Source organism: Physeter macrocephalus, unplaced genomic scaffold (assembly GCF_002837175.3).
Source record: "Physeter macrocephalus isolate SW-GA unplaced genomic scaffold, ASM283717v5 random_177, whole genome shotgun sequence".
NCBI classification, from domain to species: Eukaryota; Metazoa; Chordata; class Mammalia; order Artiodactyla; family Physeteridae; genus Physeter; species Physeter macrocephalus.
In genome coordinates, this window is record NW_021145447.1 from 4151 (window position 1) to 23941 (window position 19791).

The 19791-nt window shown below is 53.2% G+C and overlaps 3 protein-coding genes and 1 long non-coding RNA gene across 9 annotated transcripts in view; 2 read left to right on the forward strand and 2 right to left on the reverse strand.

Annotated features, from left to right (window-relative positions):
* Positions 1-4499, reverse strand: part of CES2 (carboxylesterase 2) — an 8649-nt gene extending 4150 nt beyond the window's left edge. For both annotated transcript variants that reach the window (XM_028484320.2, XM_028484321.2), the window contains exon 1: positions 4385-4499. In XM_028484320.2, the coding sequence (XP_028340121.1) occupies positions 4385-4460 (76 nt within the window). In that variant the 5' untranslated portion in view covers positions 4461-4499. The remainder of the gene's footprint in view (positions 1-4384) is intronic.
* Positions 4500-5652: 1153 nt separating this feature from the next.
* On the forward strand, positions 5653-7606 carry CIAO2B (cytosolic iron-sulfur assembly component 2B). The gene is made up of 5 exons (XM_007125868.4): positions 5653-5848; positions 6011-6090; positions 6354-6479; positions 6938-6983; positions 7396-7606. Exons 1-5 carry the CDS (start codon positions 5707-5709, stop codon positions 7491-7493), a joined length of 492 nt encoding a protein of 163 aa, XP_007125930.1. The 5' UTR covers positions 5653-5706; the 3' UTR covers positions 7494-7606.
* A 100-nt stretch (positions 7607-7706) lies between these two features.
* Positions 7707-13025, reverse strand: LOC114484916 (uncharacterized). 3 transcript variants are annotated; one of them, XR_003678278.2, is made up of 3 exons: positions 12934-13025; positions 12097-12312; positions 7707-9506 (listed from the first exon to the last, which is right to left on the reverse strand). It is a non-coding gene; the product is annotated as an uncharacterized lncRNA (long non-coding RNA). The 3 variants fall into 3 exon arrangements; XR_003678280.2 differs by having other exon boundaries at positions 7707-9573; XR_003678279.2 differs by lacking the exon at positions 7707-9506 and adding an exon at positions 9580-9690.
* On the forward strand, positions 12754-16104 carry RRAD (RRAD, Ras related glycolysis inhibitor and calcium channel regulator). 3 transcript variants are annotated; one of them, XM_055082541.1, is made up of 5 exons: positions 12754-12963; positions 13181-13565; positions 14233-14306; positions 14433-14609; positions 15454-16104. In XM_055082541.1, the coding sequence occupies exons 2-5, from the start codon at positions 13196-13198 to the stop codon at positions 15982-15984; spliced, it is 1152 nt and encodes a 383-aa protein (XP_054938516.1). In that variant the 5' UTR covers positions 12754-12963; positions 13181-13195; the 3' UTR covers positions 15985-16104. The 3 variants fall into 3 exon arrangements, with proteins under 3 accessions (XP_054938516.1, XP_028340120.1, XP_023980856.1); XM_024125088.3 differs by having other exon boundaries at positions 12765-12963; positions 14433-14637; XM_028484319.2 differs by having other exon boundaries at positions 12762-13565; positions 14433-14637.
* The last annotated feature ends 3687 nt before the right edge of the window (positions 16105-19791 follow it).

The window sequence follows — 19791 nt, forward strand, 5'->3', positions numbered from 1 at the left end:
CTTCCCGGACCAGGGCTCGAACCCGTGTCCCCTGCATTGGCAGGCGGATTCTTAACCACTGCGCCACCAGGGAAGCCCAGAGCTGATATTCTTAATAGATAAAGAATTTTTATAAATGAATAAGAAATATGCCAGCTACGCATATTTGGTGAAAGAATATGAAACGGTGAAAGAATATGTTCAGACAGAATAAGGAATACCAGTAAACGGCTCTTACACAAATGAGGAGATGTTCACCATACTCATGCTAAGAGAAATGCACGTTGAAATCTGACTGTGATGTCAACAACTTATTTTGTCACAAAAAGCAAGACAATCAGATATTGTGTGTTTTCTGTTGGAAGTCCACTGTACCACATATGAAGTAGTCTTGTCCCCAAACAAAACAAAGCAAAACCTAAAATCTGAATCTGATCAAGCCTCTGGAATATAAATACAAGTTTACAGGCATACAGGGGACAGAGAAACAGTTAAAAGACACCCTAGGGATGTAATCAGCAAGACCCAAACTCTGTTATATGTGGAATCTAAAAAAAATGATACAGATGAACTTATTTACAAAACAGTGACTCACAGACATAGAAAACAAACTTATGGTTACCAAAGGGACAAAGGGGGGAGGGATAAATTAGGAGTTTGGGATTAACACAAACACAGCATTATATATAAAATAACCAAAAAAGACCTATTGTATAGCACAGGGAGCTGTACTCAATATCTTGTAATAATCTATAAGGGAAAACATTCTGAATATATAATATATATAACTGAACCACTTTACTGTACTCCTGAAACTAACACAACATTATAAATCAACTATACTTCAGGAAAAACAAAAACAAAAAACCCCTCAAACTCTGGGATACTCTCCAGAACAAGCTGGTTTCTTCCACACAGCAACAAAATTACAAGAAAAATAAAAGAGAGGCAGAGGAGGAATCTAAAGATTGAAAGAGACTCATGAAATACTTCAAAAAGATAGATAATAATAAATGTTGGAAAGGATATGGAAAAACTGGAACCTTTGTATATTGCCGGTGGGAAGGGAGAATGGTGCAGGTGCTTTAGAAAACACGCGGGCAGTTTTTCAAAAGGTTAAACACAGGACTTCCCTGGTGGCGCAGTGGTTAAGAATCCGCCTGCCAACTCAGGGGACATGGGTTCGAGCACTGGTCCAGGAAGATCCCACATGCCGCGGAGCAACTAAGCCCGTGCACCACAACTACTGAGCCCGTATGCCACAACTACTGAAGCCCGCGCGCCTAGAGCCCATGCTCCGCAACAAGAGAAGCCACTGCACCGCAACGAAGAGTAGCCCCTGTTCGCCACAACTAGAGAAAGCCCGCGCGTGCAACAAAGACCCAACACAGCCAAAAATAAATAAATAAATAAATAAATAAATACATAATTTTTTTAAAAGGTTAAACATAGAGTTACCACAGGACCCAGCAATCCCACTCCTGGATATAAACCCAAGCGAACTGAAAACATATGTCCACAAAAAACCCTGCGTATGAGTGTTCATAGCAGGATTATTTATAATAGCCAAAAAGTGGAAACAATCCAAATGTCCATCAACTGATAAATGGATTGATAAAATGTACCATATCTATACAATGGAATATTATTCAGCAATAAAAAGAAGTACCGAACATGCTACAATACGGATGAACCTTGAAAATACGCTAAGTGAAAAAAGCCAGTCACAAAGGACCACATATTGGATTATTTCATTTATACGTCCAGAATTGGTGTATTCATAGAGACAGAAATGTTGGGGAAAGGGGAATTGATGTGGTAAACTCTGTGAATATACTAAAAACCATTTTAAATGGGTAAAAGTTATGCCATGTGAATTATATCTCAAATCTGTTATTAAAAAAAGCACATCTACTAATGTTTAAAGTAAGAACCTTGTTTAAATCATGGTTTTAAAAGTCATAAATATCATGAGATAATATGAAATAAGAATATTTGACTAGATGTTTGATTACATTAAGAAATTATGAGAGATATATATTTCTTCTTTTAGTAGGACATGATAAAAAAACTACAGGTGATATGATGTCTGGGATTTGCTTCAGATAATGGTGCAAAGGAGAGATGATAATCCAGACAAAACTAAGTTGCCCAGGTCTTGATAACTGTTGAAGGTAGATCATGGTACATTGAGTTTGTTATATTATTCTCGCTACCTCAGATGACGAGCCCTGCGGTGCTGTGTGACCTCGGGCAGTCCTGACCCTCTCTGTGCCTCAGGGCACAGGGAGGTATCCAGTCAGGCTCCCAATTCCCCTGGTGTTATCTCCACTGGCTCCCACCTCCCTGGCGCCTTTCCTCCTGCAGGCTCAGGCTCTGATTCTGCAGAATTTGGCAGATTTGAGCCTGATTTCATAATAAAAAGTAAAAAAAAAGAAAGAAAACAAAAAAACATCCTTATGGAACTATACTACCCTATACCCATTAGATTAACGTGGATGAATGTGCCTGATGACACCTGGTGTGGGTGAGGCCCGAGTTAGCAGCTATTCACATGCTCCACAGAGGGCAACTGAGCAACGCCTTTCCAAGTCAGAAGACTCATCCTTCTCCAGAGGAACACGCTGTCTACGTAAGTCTTTTGTGGGATGTGACGTCTGCCCATGTAATTCACTGCCTCCACCGACCTTTAATGCTTGATGTTTGTTATAGCAAAAGACAAAACCTGCTAAAATGTTCCTGATCAGAGGCTAGTTATATCAAGGATGCTTCCTCCTTGAAGAGAAGCCCTTTCATTAAAGAGTATGAATAAGTTCTACCATGTGGGTGTGTGGAGAGGAAGTGGAAAAGCCAGGGACCAAAAAGGGAGGCAATGCGTGACCATTTGGGTGAACACCAAGGATGCATGCACACATCCATTCTTGGGTAAACTCCTGGTTAGTGTGTGGAAGGCCCTGGGGACCAAGATGGTCCCTGCCAATAAGATAGGACTGGGTGGGACAGGAGAGGGTCAGACCCATCATCTGTGCTTGCCGGTTCTTCTTTTCTGAAAGTGGGTCCCATCCAACATAGCAACATTTTTAGAAAGAGGCATCAGCGAGGCCTCGCAGATCGTGGCACTGGAAGGTTCCGGTGACCTCTTAGAGCCGGGTGAGCAAGGGGTAAGGGCAGAAGCACGATGGGTTGGGCCTCGGGGTAGTCACGAGTGTGGACGCTACCCAGGCAGATTCGACTGGGAAGGGAGAGGATAGTCAGGTCCCACAGGCAGAGCTCGTTTGGATTAGAGGATCACACCCTTCAAGAGGAGCACAGGGGACTTCCCTGGTGGCCCAGTGGTTAAGACTCCACACTCTCAATGCAGGGGGTGTGGGTTCGATCCCTGGTCAGGGAACTAGATCCCACATGCTGCAACTAAAAGATCCCATGTGCTGCAACTAAAGATCCTGCATGCTGCAAGGAAGATCCTGCACAAGGCAATGAAGATCCGTGCTGCAACTAAGACCTGGCGCAGCCAAATAAATAAATAAAATTTTTTTTAAAAAAAGAGAGGGGGCTTCCCTGGTGGCGCAGTGGTTGAGAGTCCGCCTGCCGATGCAGGGAACACGGGTTCGTGCCCCGGTCCGGGAAGATCCCACATGCCGCGGAGCGGCTGGGCCCGTGAGCCATGGCCGCTGAGCCTGCGCGTCCGGAGCCTGTGCTCCGCAATGGGAGAGACCACAACAGTGAGAGGCCCGCGTACCACAAAAAAAAGAGGGGGCACAGGAGCTGGAGCTGTGCCCAGGTCACGTGCCCACATAGCGTAAGCTACAAAGGCTACCAATAAGGGCTGGCACAAAGAGAGATCACCTTTGCCCTGGAGGTCAAGACCTGCCCTCACTCGGGGTGGGTGCACGGGGTGAAGAGAAGCACGTGGAAGTCTGTCTGATAGTAGGATGTGGTGGCGGAGGGATGGGGGCTTCTGTAGGCTGAGCCAGTAACCTTGCCCAGGGCTCCTGTGGAGAGGGGCTCAGTGGGTGTCAGGACACCCCTCTGGCCAAGGGCGAAACACTCAGAGCCAAATGGTGGCGGGAAGGTATAATTATTGTTGTTATTACTCCCGTCAGCACCAGCTCCACCACAAACACCCTCAGGGAAATGTCCCAAATAACTCCCCAGCCCGCCCGGTGCTGCTCAGAGCCCCTAGGGCCTGCTTGCACCTTGGGGTAGTGCGACTTGGGGCAGCCCAGACTCTCTCTGCGCCTCAGGGGGCGCAGAGATGCATCGTATCCCTCACACGGTTCTGGTGCTGGAACTCTCCGCCGGCTCCCACCTCCCGGACGCCTTTCCTCCCGCAGCCTCAGGTCCTGCCTCTACAGAATTTGGCAAGTCCTACCCCGGTCCCTGCCGCCCCGCGTCGGAGCCTCACCCTGGCCCGGGACAAGAAGAAGCAGGGCCCCGAAGGCCACGGCTCTCAGCCGCTCGCGAAGTCGGTCCAGCTGCATCGTGGGCTCACAGGTCTATTTTGCACTACCGACGGACATGCTGCTTTTCACCAAGAGGCTGCGCAGGCACGCATCCAGCCGTCGACGACGATTGAGTGCCTCGCCCAGGCCTGGACTTTGGACTGGGAAGGGAGTAGGCGGGGAAAGATGGGTTTGGCAGGAAAGCGGGACAGAACAGGTAAAGGCCAGTGGCAGGTAGAGGCTAGCACAGCCGCTTCCCCTCTGTCCTCTTGGGCCTCCTCCGCAGGGACCTTGAGGCTTCTGCAGCCCCTCCGCAATACCAAGAACCCTCTCCACAAAACTGCGTTCAGTGTCCTTATAGTCACAGGCCCGACAAGTGTGTTCCGAGGGGGAGAGAGAGGGAGCAATAAGCTGTGACTGGGGAAACCAGGAGAGCTTCCTGGAGGAGATGCACGATCAGGATTCCCATAGACAGAAAAATGAAAACGACCTTCGTTCAGAGTGAAAGGAACCGCCCGAGTAAAGGCAGGGAAGTGTGACGGCCCTTCATTCCAAAAACTCCTCCTTGCTTTCGGGAATCGATTTCTTGGGTCCGCCTTCATCCCCCTATTGTCCCTGGTCTGAGGGTCTCTGTGGGCCCTCCTTCCTACTCGGCAAAGGCCCGCCTTTTGAAATGCACACCTGATTTTGCCACTCATCTTAAGGACACCCTCAACCCCACCCCGTGTCTTTCCCTGTCTCCACCTCCCGTCAAAATCGAGGTCACGGTCCTTTATCCATTGGACAAACATTTGAAGAACGTCTTCAGGGCCGCACGCTGGGAACCGGGAGAGCACCCCCAGGCCCAAGGTGCAGCGGGGGCTGCAGGTGCGTCACTGCGAAGTTTCGAAACGCAGTGAACCGTGCCGGGACAGAGGCAACTCTGGGCGGCCGCCCAGCCTAAGGGGCAGGCCTCTCAGAGGAAGTGATGCCTGACGGTACGCCTGGCTCAATCTCAAGACGGGTCTTTAGTGCCCCAGCATTGGTCTGCCCCGTCAAGCACCCTCCCGGTTCGCACACGTGGTCCCTTCTCTGTGTCTTTGTTGGAGCGCTCGGCATTTTCTCGGATCCGCATGGAGAGCGCGCGGAGGCAACCGCTCCATCCAAACCGCAGGCTGCATACCGGCAGGGCCGCGTGTCCCTCGCGTTACCCCGTCGCCACGCCCGCCACGCCCCCTTCCCGTTCCCCGGAAATGCACCGTAGGAGCGGAAGCGCCCGCCTACAGTTGCCGGCAGCAGTCCCGCGATGGTGGGCGGCGGCGGGATGGGGGGCGGCCTCCTGGAGAACGCTAACCCCCTCATCTACGAGCGCTCTGGGGAGCGGCCAGTGACCGCGGGCGAGGAGGACGAGCAGGTTCCAGACAGCATCGACGCGCGCGAGATCTTCGATATCCGCCGCTGCCGGGCGCGGGCGGGTTCGCGGGGGCCTGGGAGGTGGTGGGATGAAGTGATGTCCAGTAGTCGGTGGAGCTGTAGTAGGGCCGGGCAATCCCGGAGAGGGGGGTTCTGAGTGGGCCGAGGCGCAGAGTCCCCTTTCCTTCACTTGCCACATCTGATTCGCTCCATCAATGACCCGGAACATCCACTGACGCTAGAAGAATTGAACGTAGTAGAGCAAGTCCGGGTTCAGGTGAGTCACTCCCAGCGTCCAGGGGAGCGACTTGTTCGGGAGAGTCAGAAGGGCTCAGCTCTGCACCAGGGGGCTGGCGTTGTCTCAGCTCACGGACTCGTCAGGGGGTCTTTGGAACGGGGTGTGTGTGTGTGCCTGCCCATCTTATGGATGAGGAAACTGAGACCCATACTGGTTAGATGACTTCCCTGAAGCAACAAACTAATAAGAGGGGCTATGGGCTGGACGGGCCATGACTCCTAACATCCCACCTCTCCAACCAGGTGAGTGACCCCGAGAGCACAGTGGCTGTGGCCTTCACACCCACCATCCCGCACTGCAGTATGGCCACACTTATTGGCCTGTCCATCAAAGTCAAGCTTCTGCGATCCCTTCCCCAGCGTTTCAAGGTAAGGTGGAACTGAGCCCTGGGGGTGGGGCAGGCATGAGTGTCTGCTACTGAGGAGGACATGGAGAGCATGAACTTGAACATCAGAGTGAGATCTGGAAGGATCCCAGCTAGCAGAGATGAAACTGGGAGGAGGCTTTCCAATTGGATGGGATAAGAATAAAGACCCAAGCTGGAAAGTGCAGAAAAGTAGTGAGGAGTGTGGCAGGAAGGGCAGTAGGGAGCTGTAGATAAGTTTGGAGCAGGGATGGGGTGCAGGCGGGCCTTTAAGTCAGTAGCAATTGGCCAGTCCTTTGGGTAGAGATGGAATGGCTGTGAGTGGGTTTGGGGTGTAATGGAAGGGCCGGAGTCCAGAGGCATGATTAGGAAGAAGAATCAGCTGGAGGTGGTGAGTGGGGAGAGGGGAAAAGGGGGTAGACAGGTGTGTGAGTGCTCAGGCCCCACCTATCTCCCTCCCAGCTGGACGTGCACATTACACCAGGGACCCATGCCTCGGAGCATGCAGGTAAGTGTGGGCTGGTGTTGAGGCATTAGCCCGGAGGCTCCCCACTTACCATGGTGGTCTGTAGGGCAACATTAGGGGGAGGGTTGGGGGTTTGGCATTAGGTGGGTGACTCCCCAGTGGAGGTGGCAGCCTAGAGCTAAGCTGGCCTGACTTGAGTCTCCTGTGTTTACCATGTTCTCCCACTCCTGCCCTCTCCCTCTCCTAAGTACACAGGACCAGGGTTGTCAGGCTTTATAGTGTAGGAAGCAGACATGAGTGGCCAGGTGGGAAGGGGTCACCAGAAGGTGGGGTAGGTGTGGGCTCAGGTGGTTGGGGTAGTCTGACCAAGGTTTGGGATCCTGGGAAGGCGGTGACAGGAGGGCTTTGTTGGTGGGGTATAAATATATTTCACCACTCTCTCCCTTCCACCCAGTGAACAAGCAGCTTGCGGATAAAGAGCGGGTGGCAGCCGCCCTAGAGAACACCCACCTGCTGGAGGTTGTGAACCAGTGCCTATCAGCCCGCTCCTGAGCCTGAATTTTTGCTCCCAGCCCCACGCAGGGCTCATGGCCTTGTTTTCTTGAAACACTGACAATAAGAAACTAACATTTTGCATTTTGTAATAAACACTTAATTTATATTCATTTCCCAGCATGCCTGAGAGTCTTTCTTCTCAGTGGGGGTCACTCCGGGTTTGGATAGGGGTGGTAGTGAGTGCCTATACAGGCTGGGTCGATGAGGTTTGGTTCATTTTTAAAATTTCTCCCAATGGTTTGATTAGGAAAAGTTGCAAGTATGCCAAAAAATTGAAAGAATAATGTAGTGAACACTTTTGTATACCCACCACCTAGATTTAACAGTTGTTAACATGTTGCAGCTTTGGTTTTATTTATGTGTGTGTAGAATATAAATATACTTGAAAGTAAGCTGCAGACACATGACCCTTCACTTCTCCGTACTTCATCCTGTGTCTGCTAAGAATAAGCCTGTAACCACAGTACTGTTATTTGGCCCCTAAATGAACAATTCTCTGACACTAATATCTAATATCCAGGCATGTATGAATTTCTCCCCAAAATGTCATTCATAGTTGTTTTTTAAGTCAGGCTCCAGTCAAGTTTCATGTATTGCATTTGGTTGTCATCTCTCTTTAGCCTCTTCTAGAACTGTCTCCCTGCCTCCCTACCTTTTAATCTTTCTTGACACTGACTATTTTGAAAAGCCCAGGTGAGTTGTCCTGGAGAAGTCCCACAGTCTGATTTGTTGTTTTGTCTGCTGTGTTTCCTATAAGCTAGAAGTTGGTTGAGTTCAGGTTTGAGTTGACTAGTGAGAACCTTGCCCAGGAGTGTTGTATGTACCCTTAGCATCCACCAGTAGCTGTGTGATGCCACCTTGTCCCCACTGCTGGTGATGTTCAGTTTGGTCCCCTGGTCAGGGCAGTGCCAGCAGATTTCTCTGGTGAAAGCCACCTGAAGCACTGTCTCCACCAGCAGCCCGGGAAACGTGTGTCACCCCAGGTGCTCATGTCTGGGGCCTCTGCCTCGCCCAGCACAGTTGGTCACCAGGCTAGACCGTGGGGCTTAGACCTCGGATCAGCCAGTCAGGAGTCATAATGTCACAATCCCCTGCCTGCATTTCCTTCTCTGAGGAAAAATGCGGATATTAAGAAGACTTGCCCACCTGGTGGGCAGAGGCCTCAGCAGGGACCCTGGCCACTTGGCAAATCTGTTCTTGGGGGCCTTCTGACAATATTGGACCTGTCCTGAGAGTGGGCATTGGCCGAAGGCTTTATATATACTATCTAGTCAGTCAGTCCTCAAGCCAGCCCTGTGTGGCAGTTGCTATTCTTTATCATCTCTGTTTTGCAGATGAGGAAAGAAGATTCTAGAATAAGTCACTGACTCCCCAAGACCTCCAGTTAGGGAGTAGAGGAACCTCAGCTGTTCAGCAGGTACTGCTCAGCTGGCAGGGGGTGCTGTTGCCTAGCCGGAGGGGCCTCCGCCCACCTCCAACCCCCACTTCCAGGCGAGAGTAGCTTCTCCACCTAGTGACCAAGATCTGGCTGCTCAGAGGGGTGAAGCCATCGACCCATGTCACCCAGTTTCTTCATGTGTGATGTGGGGAGACACAATAGCTTAGGACTGCTCTGGAGATTTAAAATGGATCTGGGACCATTTCAGGTGATCTTCCAGGCAGAGTACCTCCCACTTCCACAGATGAAGAAGCTTAGTGCTCCAGAGAGGCAGGAGACCACCCAGGGCCCCGCAGGCCCCAGGGAGCCTCCCCAACCACCAATACCCAGCTGTAGGCTTTACCACGTGTGTACTTCGGCACTGACAGCCCGATGTGTCTAGGTGTTTGTGGTGTCTGTGTTCACCTGGGGGTGGGAGGTCACGGGGGAGGCAGGTGTCACTGAGTCATTCAGCTGGCTCTCCTGGCAGCCAGGCCACGGTGGACGAGGATCATCAAGCTGCTCATATCCAGCTGGCATATCAGATTGTCCCCTTGTCAGTCTTGACTCATCTGTGCGTGGCCCACAGCTGCCTGCAGGGACATCATTTGTGAATCCTGGGCTAGTGCCTGGGGAGCTTTCTGGAATCCCAGCTGCTGTCTGAGAACATGGGGGTGGGAGGGGTGGGGTGAAGTTTTAGGTCCCTGAAACCCTCCACCAGGGGTGTCTGGCTGTGCTGTTTCTGGCCTGTGACTTCTCAGGCCTCGGTTACCATGTCTACAAAATGGGAACAACAAATCATAGCTGAGTAAGACTGACCCAGAGATTAGATGACATGTACAAACAGGCCCAGCTATGTCCATTTTTGCTCATCATCATTCCCAAAGCACAAGGGCCTGGCACACAGTTGTAGGTATTAGTACAGGTCAGTGGAATGAATGAATTGAGACTTAACCGAAGAACTGGGGCGTGGGAGCTCTGGTGTAAGGAGGGCTGGGAATACTGAAATCCAGCCAAGTTGCCTTTGCAGCATTTTGCTATCCGAGGGAAGGGGAAGGGCATGGGGTCCCACAGAGAATAGGTGGGTATGGGGGAGAGGGGAGAGGTTTCTGCATCTGCCCCTCTCCTGGACAGACCACCATTCTGGAGAGAATGGAGCAGGAGCAGGAAAGAAGAAGCAGGAGAGGGCCTAGGGACTCACTCAAACTGTCCTCAACTAAGGGTGATAATAAAAGTGTTCATATCGAGATATTACTACAGGCCAGACATGTGCCAACCACCTTACCTCTGCATTTTGTGTTATTTATATCTTATAACAACCCCCATGAAGACATTATCCCTGTTCTACACAAGCGGGAACTGAGGCTCAGCCAAGCGAAATGGGCAGAGATGAAACAGCTAGTAAGGTGCAGAGCTGGGATTTGAAGGCTGGGCTATCCTAGGGGTATTCAAGCCTCAGCTTGCTCCTTCTGGGCAGCCAAGCTCAGCCCAGAGAACTGAGAGGACCAGGAGTTGGGAATGGGGGTGTTTCAAGGTCATGTCCTGGTATGGTTCCCCGGGGCCCCTGGCCATACCGATGCTTGTGGTAGGTCTGGCCTGTTGCAGAATGCCTGGGGCCTGAGTGGCCTAATGTGGATGCAGTTCCCTTGGCAATGAGGAAACATTGCTGAGGTCAAGAGCTTAGATTATCAGAGGGGAAACCCAGCCCTAATTCCTTGCATGGCTCCCTGCTTGGAAGAAACACAGCTACCCCCCACACCCACCCTCTGTTGGACATCCAGGAGCTCTTGTCAGCAGCAAGGTCATGTGTAAGGTGGTTAGGAGGGGCCATAAGCAGCCCAGCAGCGTTCCTGATGGGAAGTAGTTTGCTGGCGCTTAAGACTTTCGTTCCTTTTGTTTTGTTTTGTTGTTTCTTAATTTTTTGGCCGTGCCACACGGCATGTGGGATCTTAGTTCCCCAGTCTGGGATCGAACCCGTGCCCCCTGCACAGGAAGCGCAAGGTCTTAACCACTGGACCGCCAGGGAAGTCCCAAGACTTTCGTTCTTTGACAGAAGGCTCAACCCATGACTCCCTCTTCCCTCTGGATCTCGTCCAGGAAGCTAGAGCCAACGTGGGATTGCCCAGGCCTCCAAGACCCCCCCAGGCCATGAGAAGAACACAAATAGATAGATCACCCCTCAGTCCAGGCCTTGCCTAACTTTGAGGACCTCAAGTAGCAGAGGGGCCTGCATGAACCCTCTAACACTTACCTAGCCAGGCCCTCCTCATTCCAAGGCCCTCTCAGATGTTGCCAAGGAAACTGATGCAGCAGTCAGAGAGACCTGACCCAGGTCTCCATGACAACCTACAGCAGCCCACTAGGATCCATCCCTCCGTGATGTCACCTGAGCCCTGAATGGGTGCCCCCCACCCCCACCACACTCATCACAATCATACGTCACTCTAATAGCGGGTCCCTGTCACAAAGTACCTCACAGCGTGCCTGTTCCCAGTCTCCACACACCCCAAACATGAGCAAGGCAGTTTACAGCTGGCCACCCTGAGGCTGGGAGGGAGGCAAGACCCAGGAGCCTGGAGACAGCTTCAGGACTAGAACCCAAGCCTCCCCATGATATCTCCCCTCTGTGCCCCAGTGCCTTCCCTGGGTTGAGGAGGGGCTGATCTCCGGGTAGTGGTAGCACCAAGTGCTGGCTAACCCACCCCCACCCCGCTGATCCCATCCCTACTCTACAACTATGCCCCTTCTGAATGGGAGTCTGAACCTCCAGGCCCTGTGTGTGCCCTGAACTGCAGGCACAGTCTGAGACTAAAGGGAAGGAAGGAGACATTGCAGACTCTTAGAGCGGCTGGAGCTGGGCCTGACCCTGGTCTAGTCCCACCCCTATCTGCTCCTGCTGGCATTGACACCTGTCTGCCAGGATTTCCCCAACTTTGGGCAACCTCCAGGCCAGGAGCAGAATGACCAGGGCCAGGTATTTTTAGCAGAGTTACTGGCAGCTGCCTGGAGTGTGCTGAGGGGGAGGTGGTGCTGACTTCATCCTTTTCCTTCTCTGGGCCTGTATTCCCTCCCCAAGGTTCAAGCTGCCCCTCTACCTGCACCACACTGCCAGTGGGCCTCCCTTCCTTGCCCCCTCCCCCAAACAGCTCTGCAAGGGTCCCCAGGGGCTCAGATGTCACTAACCCTCATCCTGAAGGGCAGGCTCATCAGGTGGAATCTTCAACTGCCAAGCGCAGGGATGAGAGTGGGAAGGACCTGGTGCTGAGGCTAGAAGCCTGGATTTAGGGCCCCTAAATTCTAGCTCAGATACCAGCAGGTGGGGAATGGGTGACATGGGCAGTGAAGGGTGAAGTCTGTCCGACCTGTAACTGGTCTGCTTGCTTGGGCGACAGGCCAGGACTGGGAGAGAGGGAAAAGAGAAATCACTTTTAAAGGGCCAGACCTCAATTCTTCCCTAGTGGGGACTTGGCGCACTTGGCTGGTCGGGGCTTTCCCCCTGGCCCCCACCCGTGGTGGCACCCTCCACCTCCATCGCCCTCCTCCGCACCATTCACGTGCTCCCTTTCCTTCCCCCTTTTCCCTCCTTACCTGCCTCCCCTCCCCCCGCCCTCGCCCCCCCCCCGCCACACACACACACACACACACACACACACACACACACGCACACTCTCTCTCTCTCTCTCTCTTTCTCTCTCTCTCTCTCTCTCTCTCTCTCTCAGACCGGGCTGTTGTCTGAGGAGCCAGCCCCCGCCCCGCCCTGGCGGGTGAGGCGGGGGCTGGGTGGGTGTGAGGTCCTAGGAGGAGGGCGGGGGATCCCCCTCGGGAGATGGGGACGGACACGTCAGCCCCCGGACAGCGCAGCCCGGGGCGAGCGCGGGGGTGGCGGCGGGGGCGGGCAGAGGCTTAAATAGGCGGCTCTGGAGCCCGGACCCAGTGCGGACCGAGAAGGCAGCGGCTGCGACAGCGTCGAGTGTCCGAGCCTGGGTCTGCGAGTGGATTGTATCCGAGCCCGGGACCTACCTAGTCCTGACCGTGTCCGTGTGTGAGCGGGTGAGTGTCCTGGCAGAGCGGGGTGGGGGTGGTCTCACCGTCTGGGATGAACGAGTCAGGAGGATGGGTCACAAGTCAGGGCGCAAGGACCTTCTGCGGCATGTCCAGGGCCCCGAGCATCTTTCTCGACCCGTGGTCGGGCAGGCGCGTACCGGGTCCAGCTTCCCACTCCATCTCCACCGCGGCTCACGCGGCCATCTGGATTCCCGTTCCCCAGACGGCGTCCGACGCGATGACTCTGAACGGCGGCGGCAGCGGAGCGGGCGGGAGCCGCGGTGGGGGCCGCGAGCGCGAGCGCCGTCGGGGCAGCACACCCTGGGGCCCGGCGCCCCCGCTGCACCGCCGGAGCATGCCTGTGGACGAGCGCGACCTGCAGGCGGCGCTGGCTCCGGGAGCTCTGACAACGGCCGAAGCCGGGACTGGGGCCCAGGGTCCGAGGCTGGACTGGCCCCAGGGCTCCTCCGACTCGCTCAGCTCAGGAGGCAGCGATTCAGACGAGAGCGTTTACAAGGTGCTGCTGCTGGGGGCGCCTGGCGTCGGCAAGAGTGCTCTGGCGCGCATCTTCGGTGGTATAGAGGACGGGCCTGAAGCAGAGGCCGCAGGTGAGGGGCTGGGAGGGACTGTTCAAGGGAGGGGCGAGCACAGGGTTAGGACTGGGAGCTACAGGACTGGGCACCAGCATTAAAAGCAGCAGATAACAAAGGGATTCTGAAGGCACTTTGAGAATCTGCCTCTACCTACCCCTTTCACAGATGGGGAAACTAAGGGAGAAGGTACCCCAGCCCTTAGTAGGGAAAGAAGTGCTTAGAGTAGAAGGCCCAGGGCATACGGTTAATTACTCTGTAGTCTGGGGACAGGATATCCCTCCCTGCCAGCACTGGCAAGAACCCAGCCAGAGGGAGTTTCTAGGAGAGGAGTCCTAGGTAACCAAGGTCCCCAGGGGATGTCTGTTCTAACTCAGGCCACTGTGGTCAGAACCACCCTGGGTCTCAGGCAACAGGAGGGCAGGGAGCACAGGAGTGGCTACCCAGGACATTGCTAGCTTGGGGAAGGGGTGCCTAGGTGGGGGCCAGGCACACGGTGCCCTCCAACCCCCCATATCTCAGCCCTGTCACTTCTGTTGCTACATAGCAGCCATCAGTGGAGGAGAAGGTTAGGAGGGCTCTGGGGAGGAGTTGAAGGGTGTGGCCAGAACAGGAAACCTGGTGTATTGGAGGAGGGGGGCTCTTGGCAGCCAGCAGGTAACCTGATTACTGGTCTCCTGCCTAGGGCACACGTATGATCGCTCCATCCTGGTGGATGGAGAAGAGGCAGCGCTCATGGTCTATGACATTTGGGAGCAGGTAAGATGCAGGCTGAGACCAGGGCAGGGTGGGAGGGGTGAGCTGGGGGTAGGGACCTGCCGGGAGTGACAGCCTTGTAGCTGGGGTGTGAGGACTATTGGGTAAATATGTATCTGTATTCCCTAGGATGGGGGCCGCTGGCTACCTGGCCACTGCATGGCCATGGGAGATGCGTACGTCATCGTGTATTCAGTGACGGACAAGGACAGCTTTGAGAAGGCCTCAGAGCTTCGGGTCCAGCTGCGGAGGGCGCGGCAGACAGACGACGTGCCCATCATCCTAGTGGGCAACAAGAGTGACCTGGTGCGCTCTCGTGAGGTCTCCTTGGATGGTGAGCGGGAGTGGGTCAGAAAGGGAGGGAGATCCTGGCTGGGCTGTGGTCCACTCAGTCTTGACTCAGCTCGAGTCCCTGGGGATCATCAGTGGCTAAAAATGTTTAGGAAGAAAACTCAGGGAGAGAGGGGAGAGCTTCTGCCCTCCCACAGGACTCCCAAAGACCTGAGTGCTGGGGAAAGGACCAAATGAGCTAGCGGAGGTGAAGGCTGCTGGGCGCTGAGCTGGGCCACCTCAGAGCCCTCCTTTTCTGTCCTCTTTGTCCCTGGCCTGGCATATGAGGGGTGAGGAGAGTGCAGGGAATCAGGCCAGGAGTTCAGAGCCTGGATTCCAGGCCAGGGCCAGTCTCAGCGTAGTCTTGCCCTTGGGGAGCACCCGCCTCCTGGGCTCAGCATCATCCTCTGTGGCCCCCAGACCTGAGCCCTGCAGAGGAACCAGCCGTGACTTGGTGATGTCCCCCCTATTCTACCCATCGTTCATCATGATATAACATCAAGCCATAAAACACTAAGCTGTTCAACAAAGTTTTCATTTGTTGACTACTACAGCACTTCCATTTAAATATCAAACTTCAAATTATTTCAATAAATGAGTCTCCTTCTGTGGGCCTTTGTGAGCTCCTTAAACGTGGGCACGCTCTGCCAACTGGGTGACCCAGTGATGCCTGGGCCCCTCTGTACAGGAGCTGGGGTCGTTGTGTTTCTGGGGAAGACCCAGGGATGTGATAGCTGCCATGGGGTGGCCAGGGTCTGAGTGGGCTGCTCACCCCCCCACCCTTTGTTTATTGACGTGTGCCTGTCCCCACCCACACCAGAGGGCCGGGCCTGTGCCGTCGTCTTCGACTGCAAGTTTATTGAGACGTCGGCTGCACTGCACCACAATGTCCAGGCGCTGTTTGAGGGCGTCGTGCGCCAGATACGCCTGCGCAGGGACAGCAAAGAGGCCAACGCACGTCGGCAAGCGGGTACTCGGCGGCGAGAGAGCCTTGGCAAGAAGGCGAAGCGCTTCCTGGGCCGCATCGTCGCTCGAAACAGCCGCAAGATGGCTTTGCGTGCCAAGTCCAAGTCCTGCCACGACCTCTCCGTGCTCTAGGCCCTGGGGCACTCGCTGTATTGTGCAGACAGATGGGCAGATTGGTGGGCTGGCCCAGCCAACCGCCCAAGGTGCCCCAGGACTGGCTCAGACTCTGGGTATCCCGCACCTCATCGTCATGGACAGAGAGACAGTGCTGCCCAGGGAGGTGGCTCCCAGTGGGCGTCAAGGGCTGGGCCCACAGAGATGCCCGTGCAGGCCCATGTGCGTCCCACGAAGCAGCCTGAGCCCAGCCTGTGGAGCAGGCCTATGAGTGGGGAGAGGACTCTGCCTTTCTCTACACCCGTGGTGTGCATGCCCTGGAGGGAGGCTGTTCAGTGCAGTGGCTATTTGTTTACATGCAGATTTTTGTAATAAAGACTATTTCCTGATAGGTCAGGGCTGTTGACTCTGTGTTTCCTTTGATTCGGGGGCTGCAGGAGCAGGAAGGGTTCCTGAAGTTGAGGAACCTACAAGGCTGGTTCCTGAAGCTGCCCCACCCTAGTGTGTGGCCTTGACTATTCTAATGTTTGGGCCCAGATATAGCCAGCTGGGTCAGAGGGGCAGGTGTGGGTGGGGGCCTGGCTGGGGAGTCCAGGCAGCAGGAAGAGACGTGAATCCCACCCAGCCTGTTATCCAGATTCTTCTGAGCTGGAGCCTGGCATTGCCTAGCTGATCAAAGGCTCAGTTACCCCACTGTATGTAAGGGAAATTGAGGCTGCCCAAGGGACTACGTCCTGCCCCAGGTGTCATGGCCAAACAAGAACCCTGGGTCTGGCTCCTGGGTGGGTGTCTCTGCCCTGCTCCCTCCTGAGGGGCTGGAAATCTGCTGAGGTGGAGTGGCTGTGGAAGACTTCTGAGACTCCCTGGCTGGAGAAGGAGGCAGCTGGTTTGTTAAGGCTGGGATGAGGAAGGCACAGTCAGGCGGACTTGAGTCCGCATGTCTCCCCACCTCCCGGCTGAGGCTGGGCTTACTGCGAAGGGAGTGGGAGGCGGAGGACAGGGAGGGTTCACTGTTCTCCCCGCTGTGAGTGGCCAGGCCAGAGCATCCCATGCTCGGCATTGGCTAATGTGGGAGCAGGTCCCTGGAGCCCTCCTTGCCTGGAAGGAGAGGCCTTGCATTTGCGCATAAATGTGTGCACGTTCGCTGACAGCTGGAGATGTGCATCTCCCCACCACCCACATCTGGGAAGGGGAGACTTCTGGGCATAGGTGCCTGCTAGGAGCTTGCCCGCATCATTTCAGGAGGGAGCATCCCTGTTCAGCAATGGCATACAGGGGACAGAAGCACTTGCCCGAGGCCACACGGGCAGAAGTGGCTGAGTGGGGACTGGTATATGTCTGCCCACCTTGGGAGACCAGAAGCAGCCTGGGGCAAGGCTCGGGACAGTTTCTGAAAAGGTTCCAGGCCAGGGTCCATACATTTCTTTTTTTATTTATTTTTATTTTTATTTTAATACAGCAGTTTCTTATTAGTTATCTATTTTTATACATATTAGTGTATATATGTCAATCCCAATCTCCCAATTCATCCCACCACCTTCCCCACCCCAGCTTCCCCCCTTGGTGTCCATATGTTTGTTCTCTACACCTGGGTCTCTATTTCTGCCTTGCAAACGGGTTCATCTGTACCATTTTTCTAGATTCCACACATATGCGTTAATATATGATATTTGTTTTTCTCTTTCTGACTTACTTCACTCTGTATGACAGTCTCTAGGTCCATCCACACCTCTACAAATGACCCAGTTTCGTTGCTTTTTATGGCTGAGTAATATTCCATTGTATATATGTACCACATCTTCTTTATCCATTCGTCTGTTGATGGGCATTTAGGTTGTTTCCATGACCGGGCTATTGTAAATAGTGCTGCAATGAACATTGGGGGTACATGTGTCTTTTTGAATTATGTTTTTCTCTGGGTATATGCCCAGTAGTGGGATTGCTGGGTCATATGGTAATGCTATTTTCAGTTTTTTTTTTTTGTTTTGTTTTTTTTTTTTTTTTTTTGTGGTACACGGGCCTCTCACTGTTGTGGCCTCTCCCGTTGCGGAGCACAGGCGTTCTCCATAGTGGCTGTATCAATTGACATTCCCACCAACAGTGCAAGAGGGTTCCCTTTTCTCCACACCCTCTCCAGCATTTGCTGTTTGTAGATTTTCTGATGATGCCCATTCTAACCAGTGTGCGGTGATACCTCATTGCAGTTTTGCATTTCTCTAATAATTAGTGATGTTGAGCAGCTTTTCATGTGCTTCTCGGCCATCTGTATGTCTTCTTTGGACAAATGTCTATTTAGGTCTTCTGCCCATTTTTGGATTGGGTTGTTTGTTTTTTTAATATTGAGCTGCATGAGCTGTTTATATATTTTGGAGAGCAATCCTTTGATGATACATTTGCAAATATTTTCTCCCATTCTGAGGGTTGCCTTTTCGTCTCGTTTATAGTTTCCTTTGCTTTGCAAAAGCTTTTAAGTTTCATTAGGTCCCATTTGTTTATTTTTGTTTTTATTTCCGTTACTCTAGGAGGTGGGTCAAAAAAGATCTTGCTGTGATTTATGTCAAAGAGTGTTCTTCCTATGTTTTCCTCTAAGAGTTTTATAGCGTCTGGTCTTACATTTAGGTCTCTAATCCATTTTGAGTTTATTTTTGTGTATGGTGTTAGGAAGTGTTCTAATTTCATTCTTTTACATGTAGCTGTCCAGTTTTCCCAGCACCACTTATTGAAGAGACCATCCATTTCTTCATTAGTCAATTTTTTCACTCCACAGACTCCTGGGAACCCTCAAAACCTGGTTAGAACTCTGATTGCAGTTTTTCAATAGCCGAAGGAGGTTTAAGGGCTGCTCCCCAGGTGTGAGATCCCCGTGACTAACCCACATGCCCCCTGGGGCGATGTTAACTGCTCAGAGCTGCTGCTGTTCCCCACTCCCAATCCCAACATTCTTCGAGGCATGTGGCACGCATGGTTTTCTCAGAGTAGGTGAAGGTTCTGAGGCCTGAAAAAGAATACAGACCTTCCTGGCTCTGCCACTTATTGGCTGTTGACACTGGGCAAGCCACCCAGCCTCTCTGTGCCTCAGTGTGTGACGTGAGGATGATGCCTTCTTCGGAACGGAGTGGTTGGAATAATGAAGGTATGTGCTTAGAGCAGTGCCAGGCGCAGAGTAGGAGCTTAACGCATGTGAGACCCCTTCAATATCTGCATGCTGCACCGCTCCGGGCTGGGGTGCCCAAGTGACACTGAGGCAGGCACTCAGCTTGTGACAGACAAAGCTGGGGTGAGCTGAGGAGTCCTGAGCCAGCTTTCCAGCCTGAGAGAACCTAACCAGATATGCAGTGGGAAGGACTTGGGGGAAACCATGGGAGAGACTGGAGACCAGGGTCCCTGACCTTTCCCACCCTCCCCCCGTCATCCCAGACTCCCAGGCCCAGAAGCTTCTCCTGACTCTACTTGGCTGCCCTCATTGGGGGCAGGGCCCCTGGTCAGCCCTGCAATTCCCTCAAGGTCACCTGAGCTGGCTCAGTCTTTTCTCTCCTTCTCAGAGGCACAAGACAGTACATTTTCCCAGCCCTGTCGGTGTCCAGGGGCTAGTGTGAGCACTTAGGGAGGCTCAGGGGATCTCACAGGCTGCTGTCCCCCCACCCCACCTCCTGGTCCCACTGGTGGCTGGTGTGGAGCTCTAAGTATCCAGTTCAGGTAATGCACTGTTCCCCTATCCTGCACGTGCCACCTCTATCTCCTTATCTTAGTTCCACAAGCCAGCTGGGAGCTGCCAGGGCCGGGAAAGGGCCAGATCATTACTGGGTCCCTGATTCTTGCTCTGGAGGGCCTCCCAGTCTGATGGAAGAGACAGCCAATGACAACCTGGTGTCCTCTCTGTGTTGATAGAGATAGCACTTGTCATGGGGGCGTGGGTGGGGGCCAGATATTCCACAGGAGAACGTTGAACAAGCCTGGAAGCCCAGGGAAGAGTTCCTGGGAGAGGGGAATATTTGAGCTGAGTAGTGAAGCCGGAGCAAGTGCTTAGCAGACAGAAGAAGGGGTGGGAAGGGCATTCCAGACAAAAGAAACAGAGTGG

Bases quoted from the DNA above. Each gene is read 5' to 3' on its own strand.
- CIAO2B (XM_007125868.4), top strand. From the start codon at position 5,707: ATGGTGGGCGGCGGCGGGATGGGGGGCGGCCTCCTGGAGAACGCTAAC. The intron at 5,849-6,010 runs ATATCCGCCGCT...TTCACTTGCCAC, and splicing joins CGACGCGCGCGAGATCTTCG to ATCTGATTCGCTCCATCAAT. The intron at 6,984-7,395 runs GTAAGTGTGGGC...CCTTCCACCCAG, and splicing joins CCATGCCTCGGAGCATGCAG to TGAACAAGCAGCTTGCGGAT.
- RRAD (XM_055082541.1), top strand. From the start codon at position 13,196: ATGACTCTGAACGGCGGCGGCAGCGGAGCGGGCGGGAGCCGCGGTGGG. The intron at 13,566-14,232 runs GTGAGGGGCTGG...TCTCCTGCCTAG, and splicing joins GCCTGAAGCAGAGGCCGCAG to GGCACACGTATGATCGCTCC. The intron at 14,610-15,453 runs GTGCGCTCTCGT...CACCCACACCAG, and splicing joins TGGGCAACAAGAGTGACCTG to AGGGCCGGGCCTGTGCCGTC.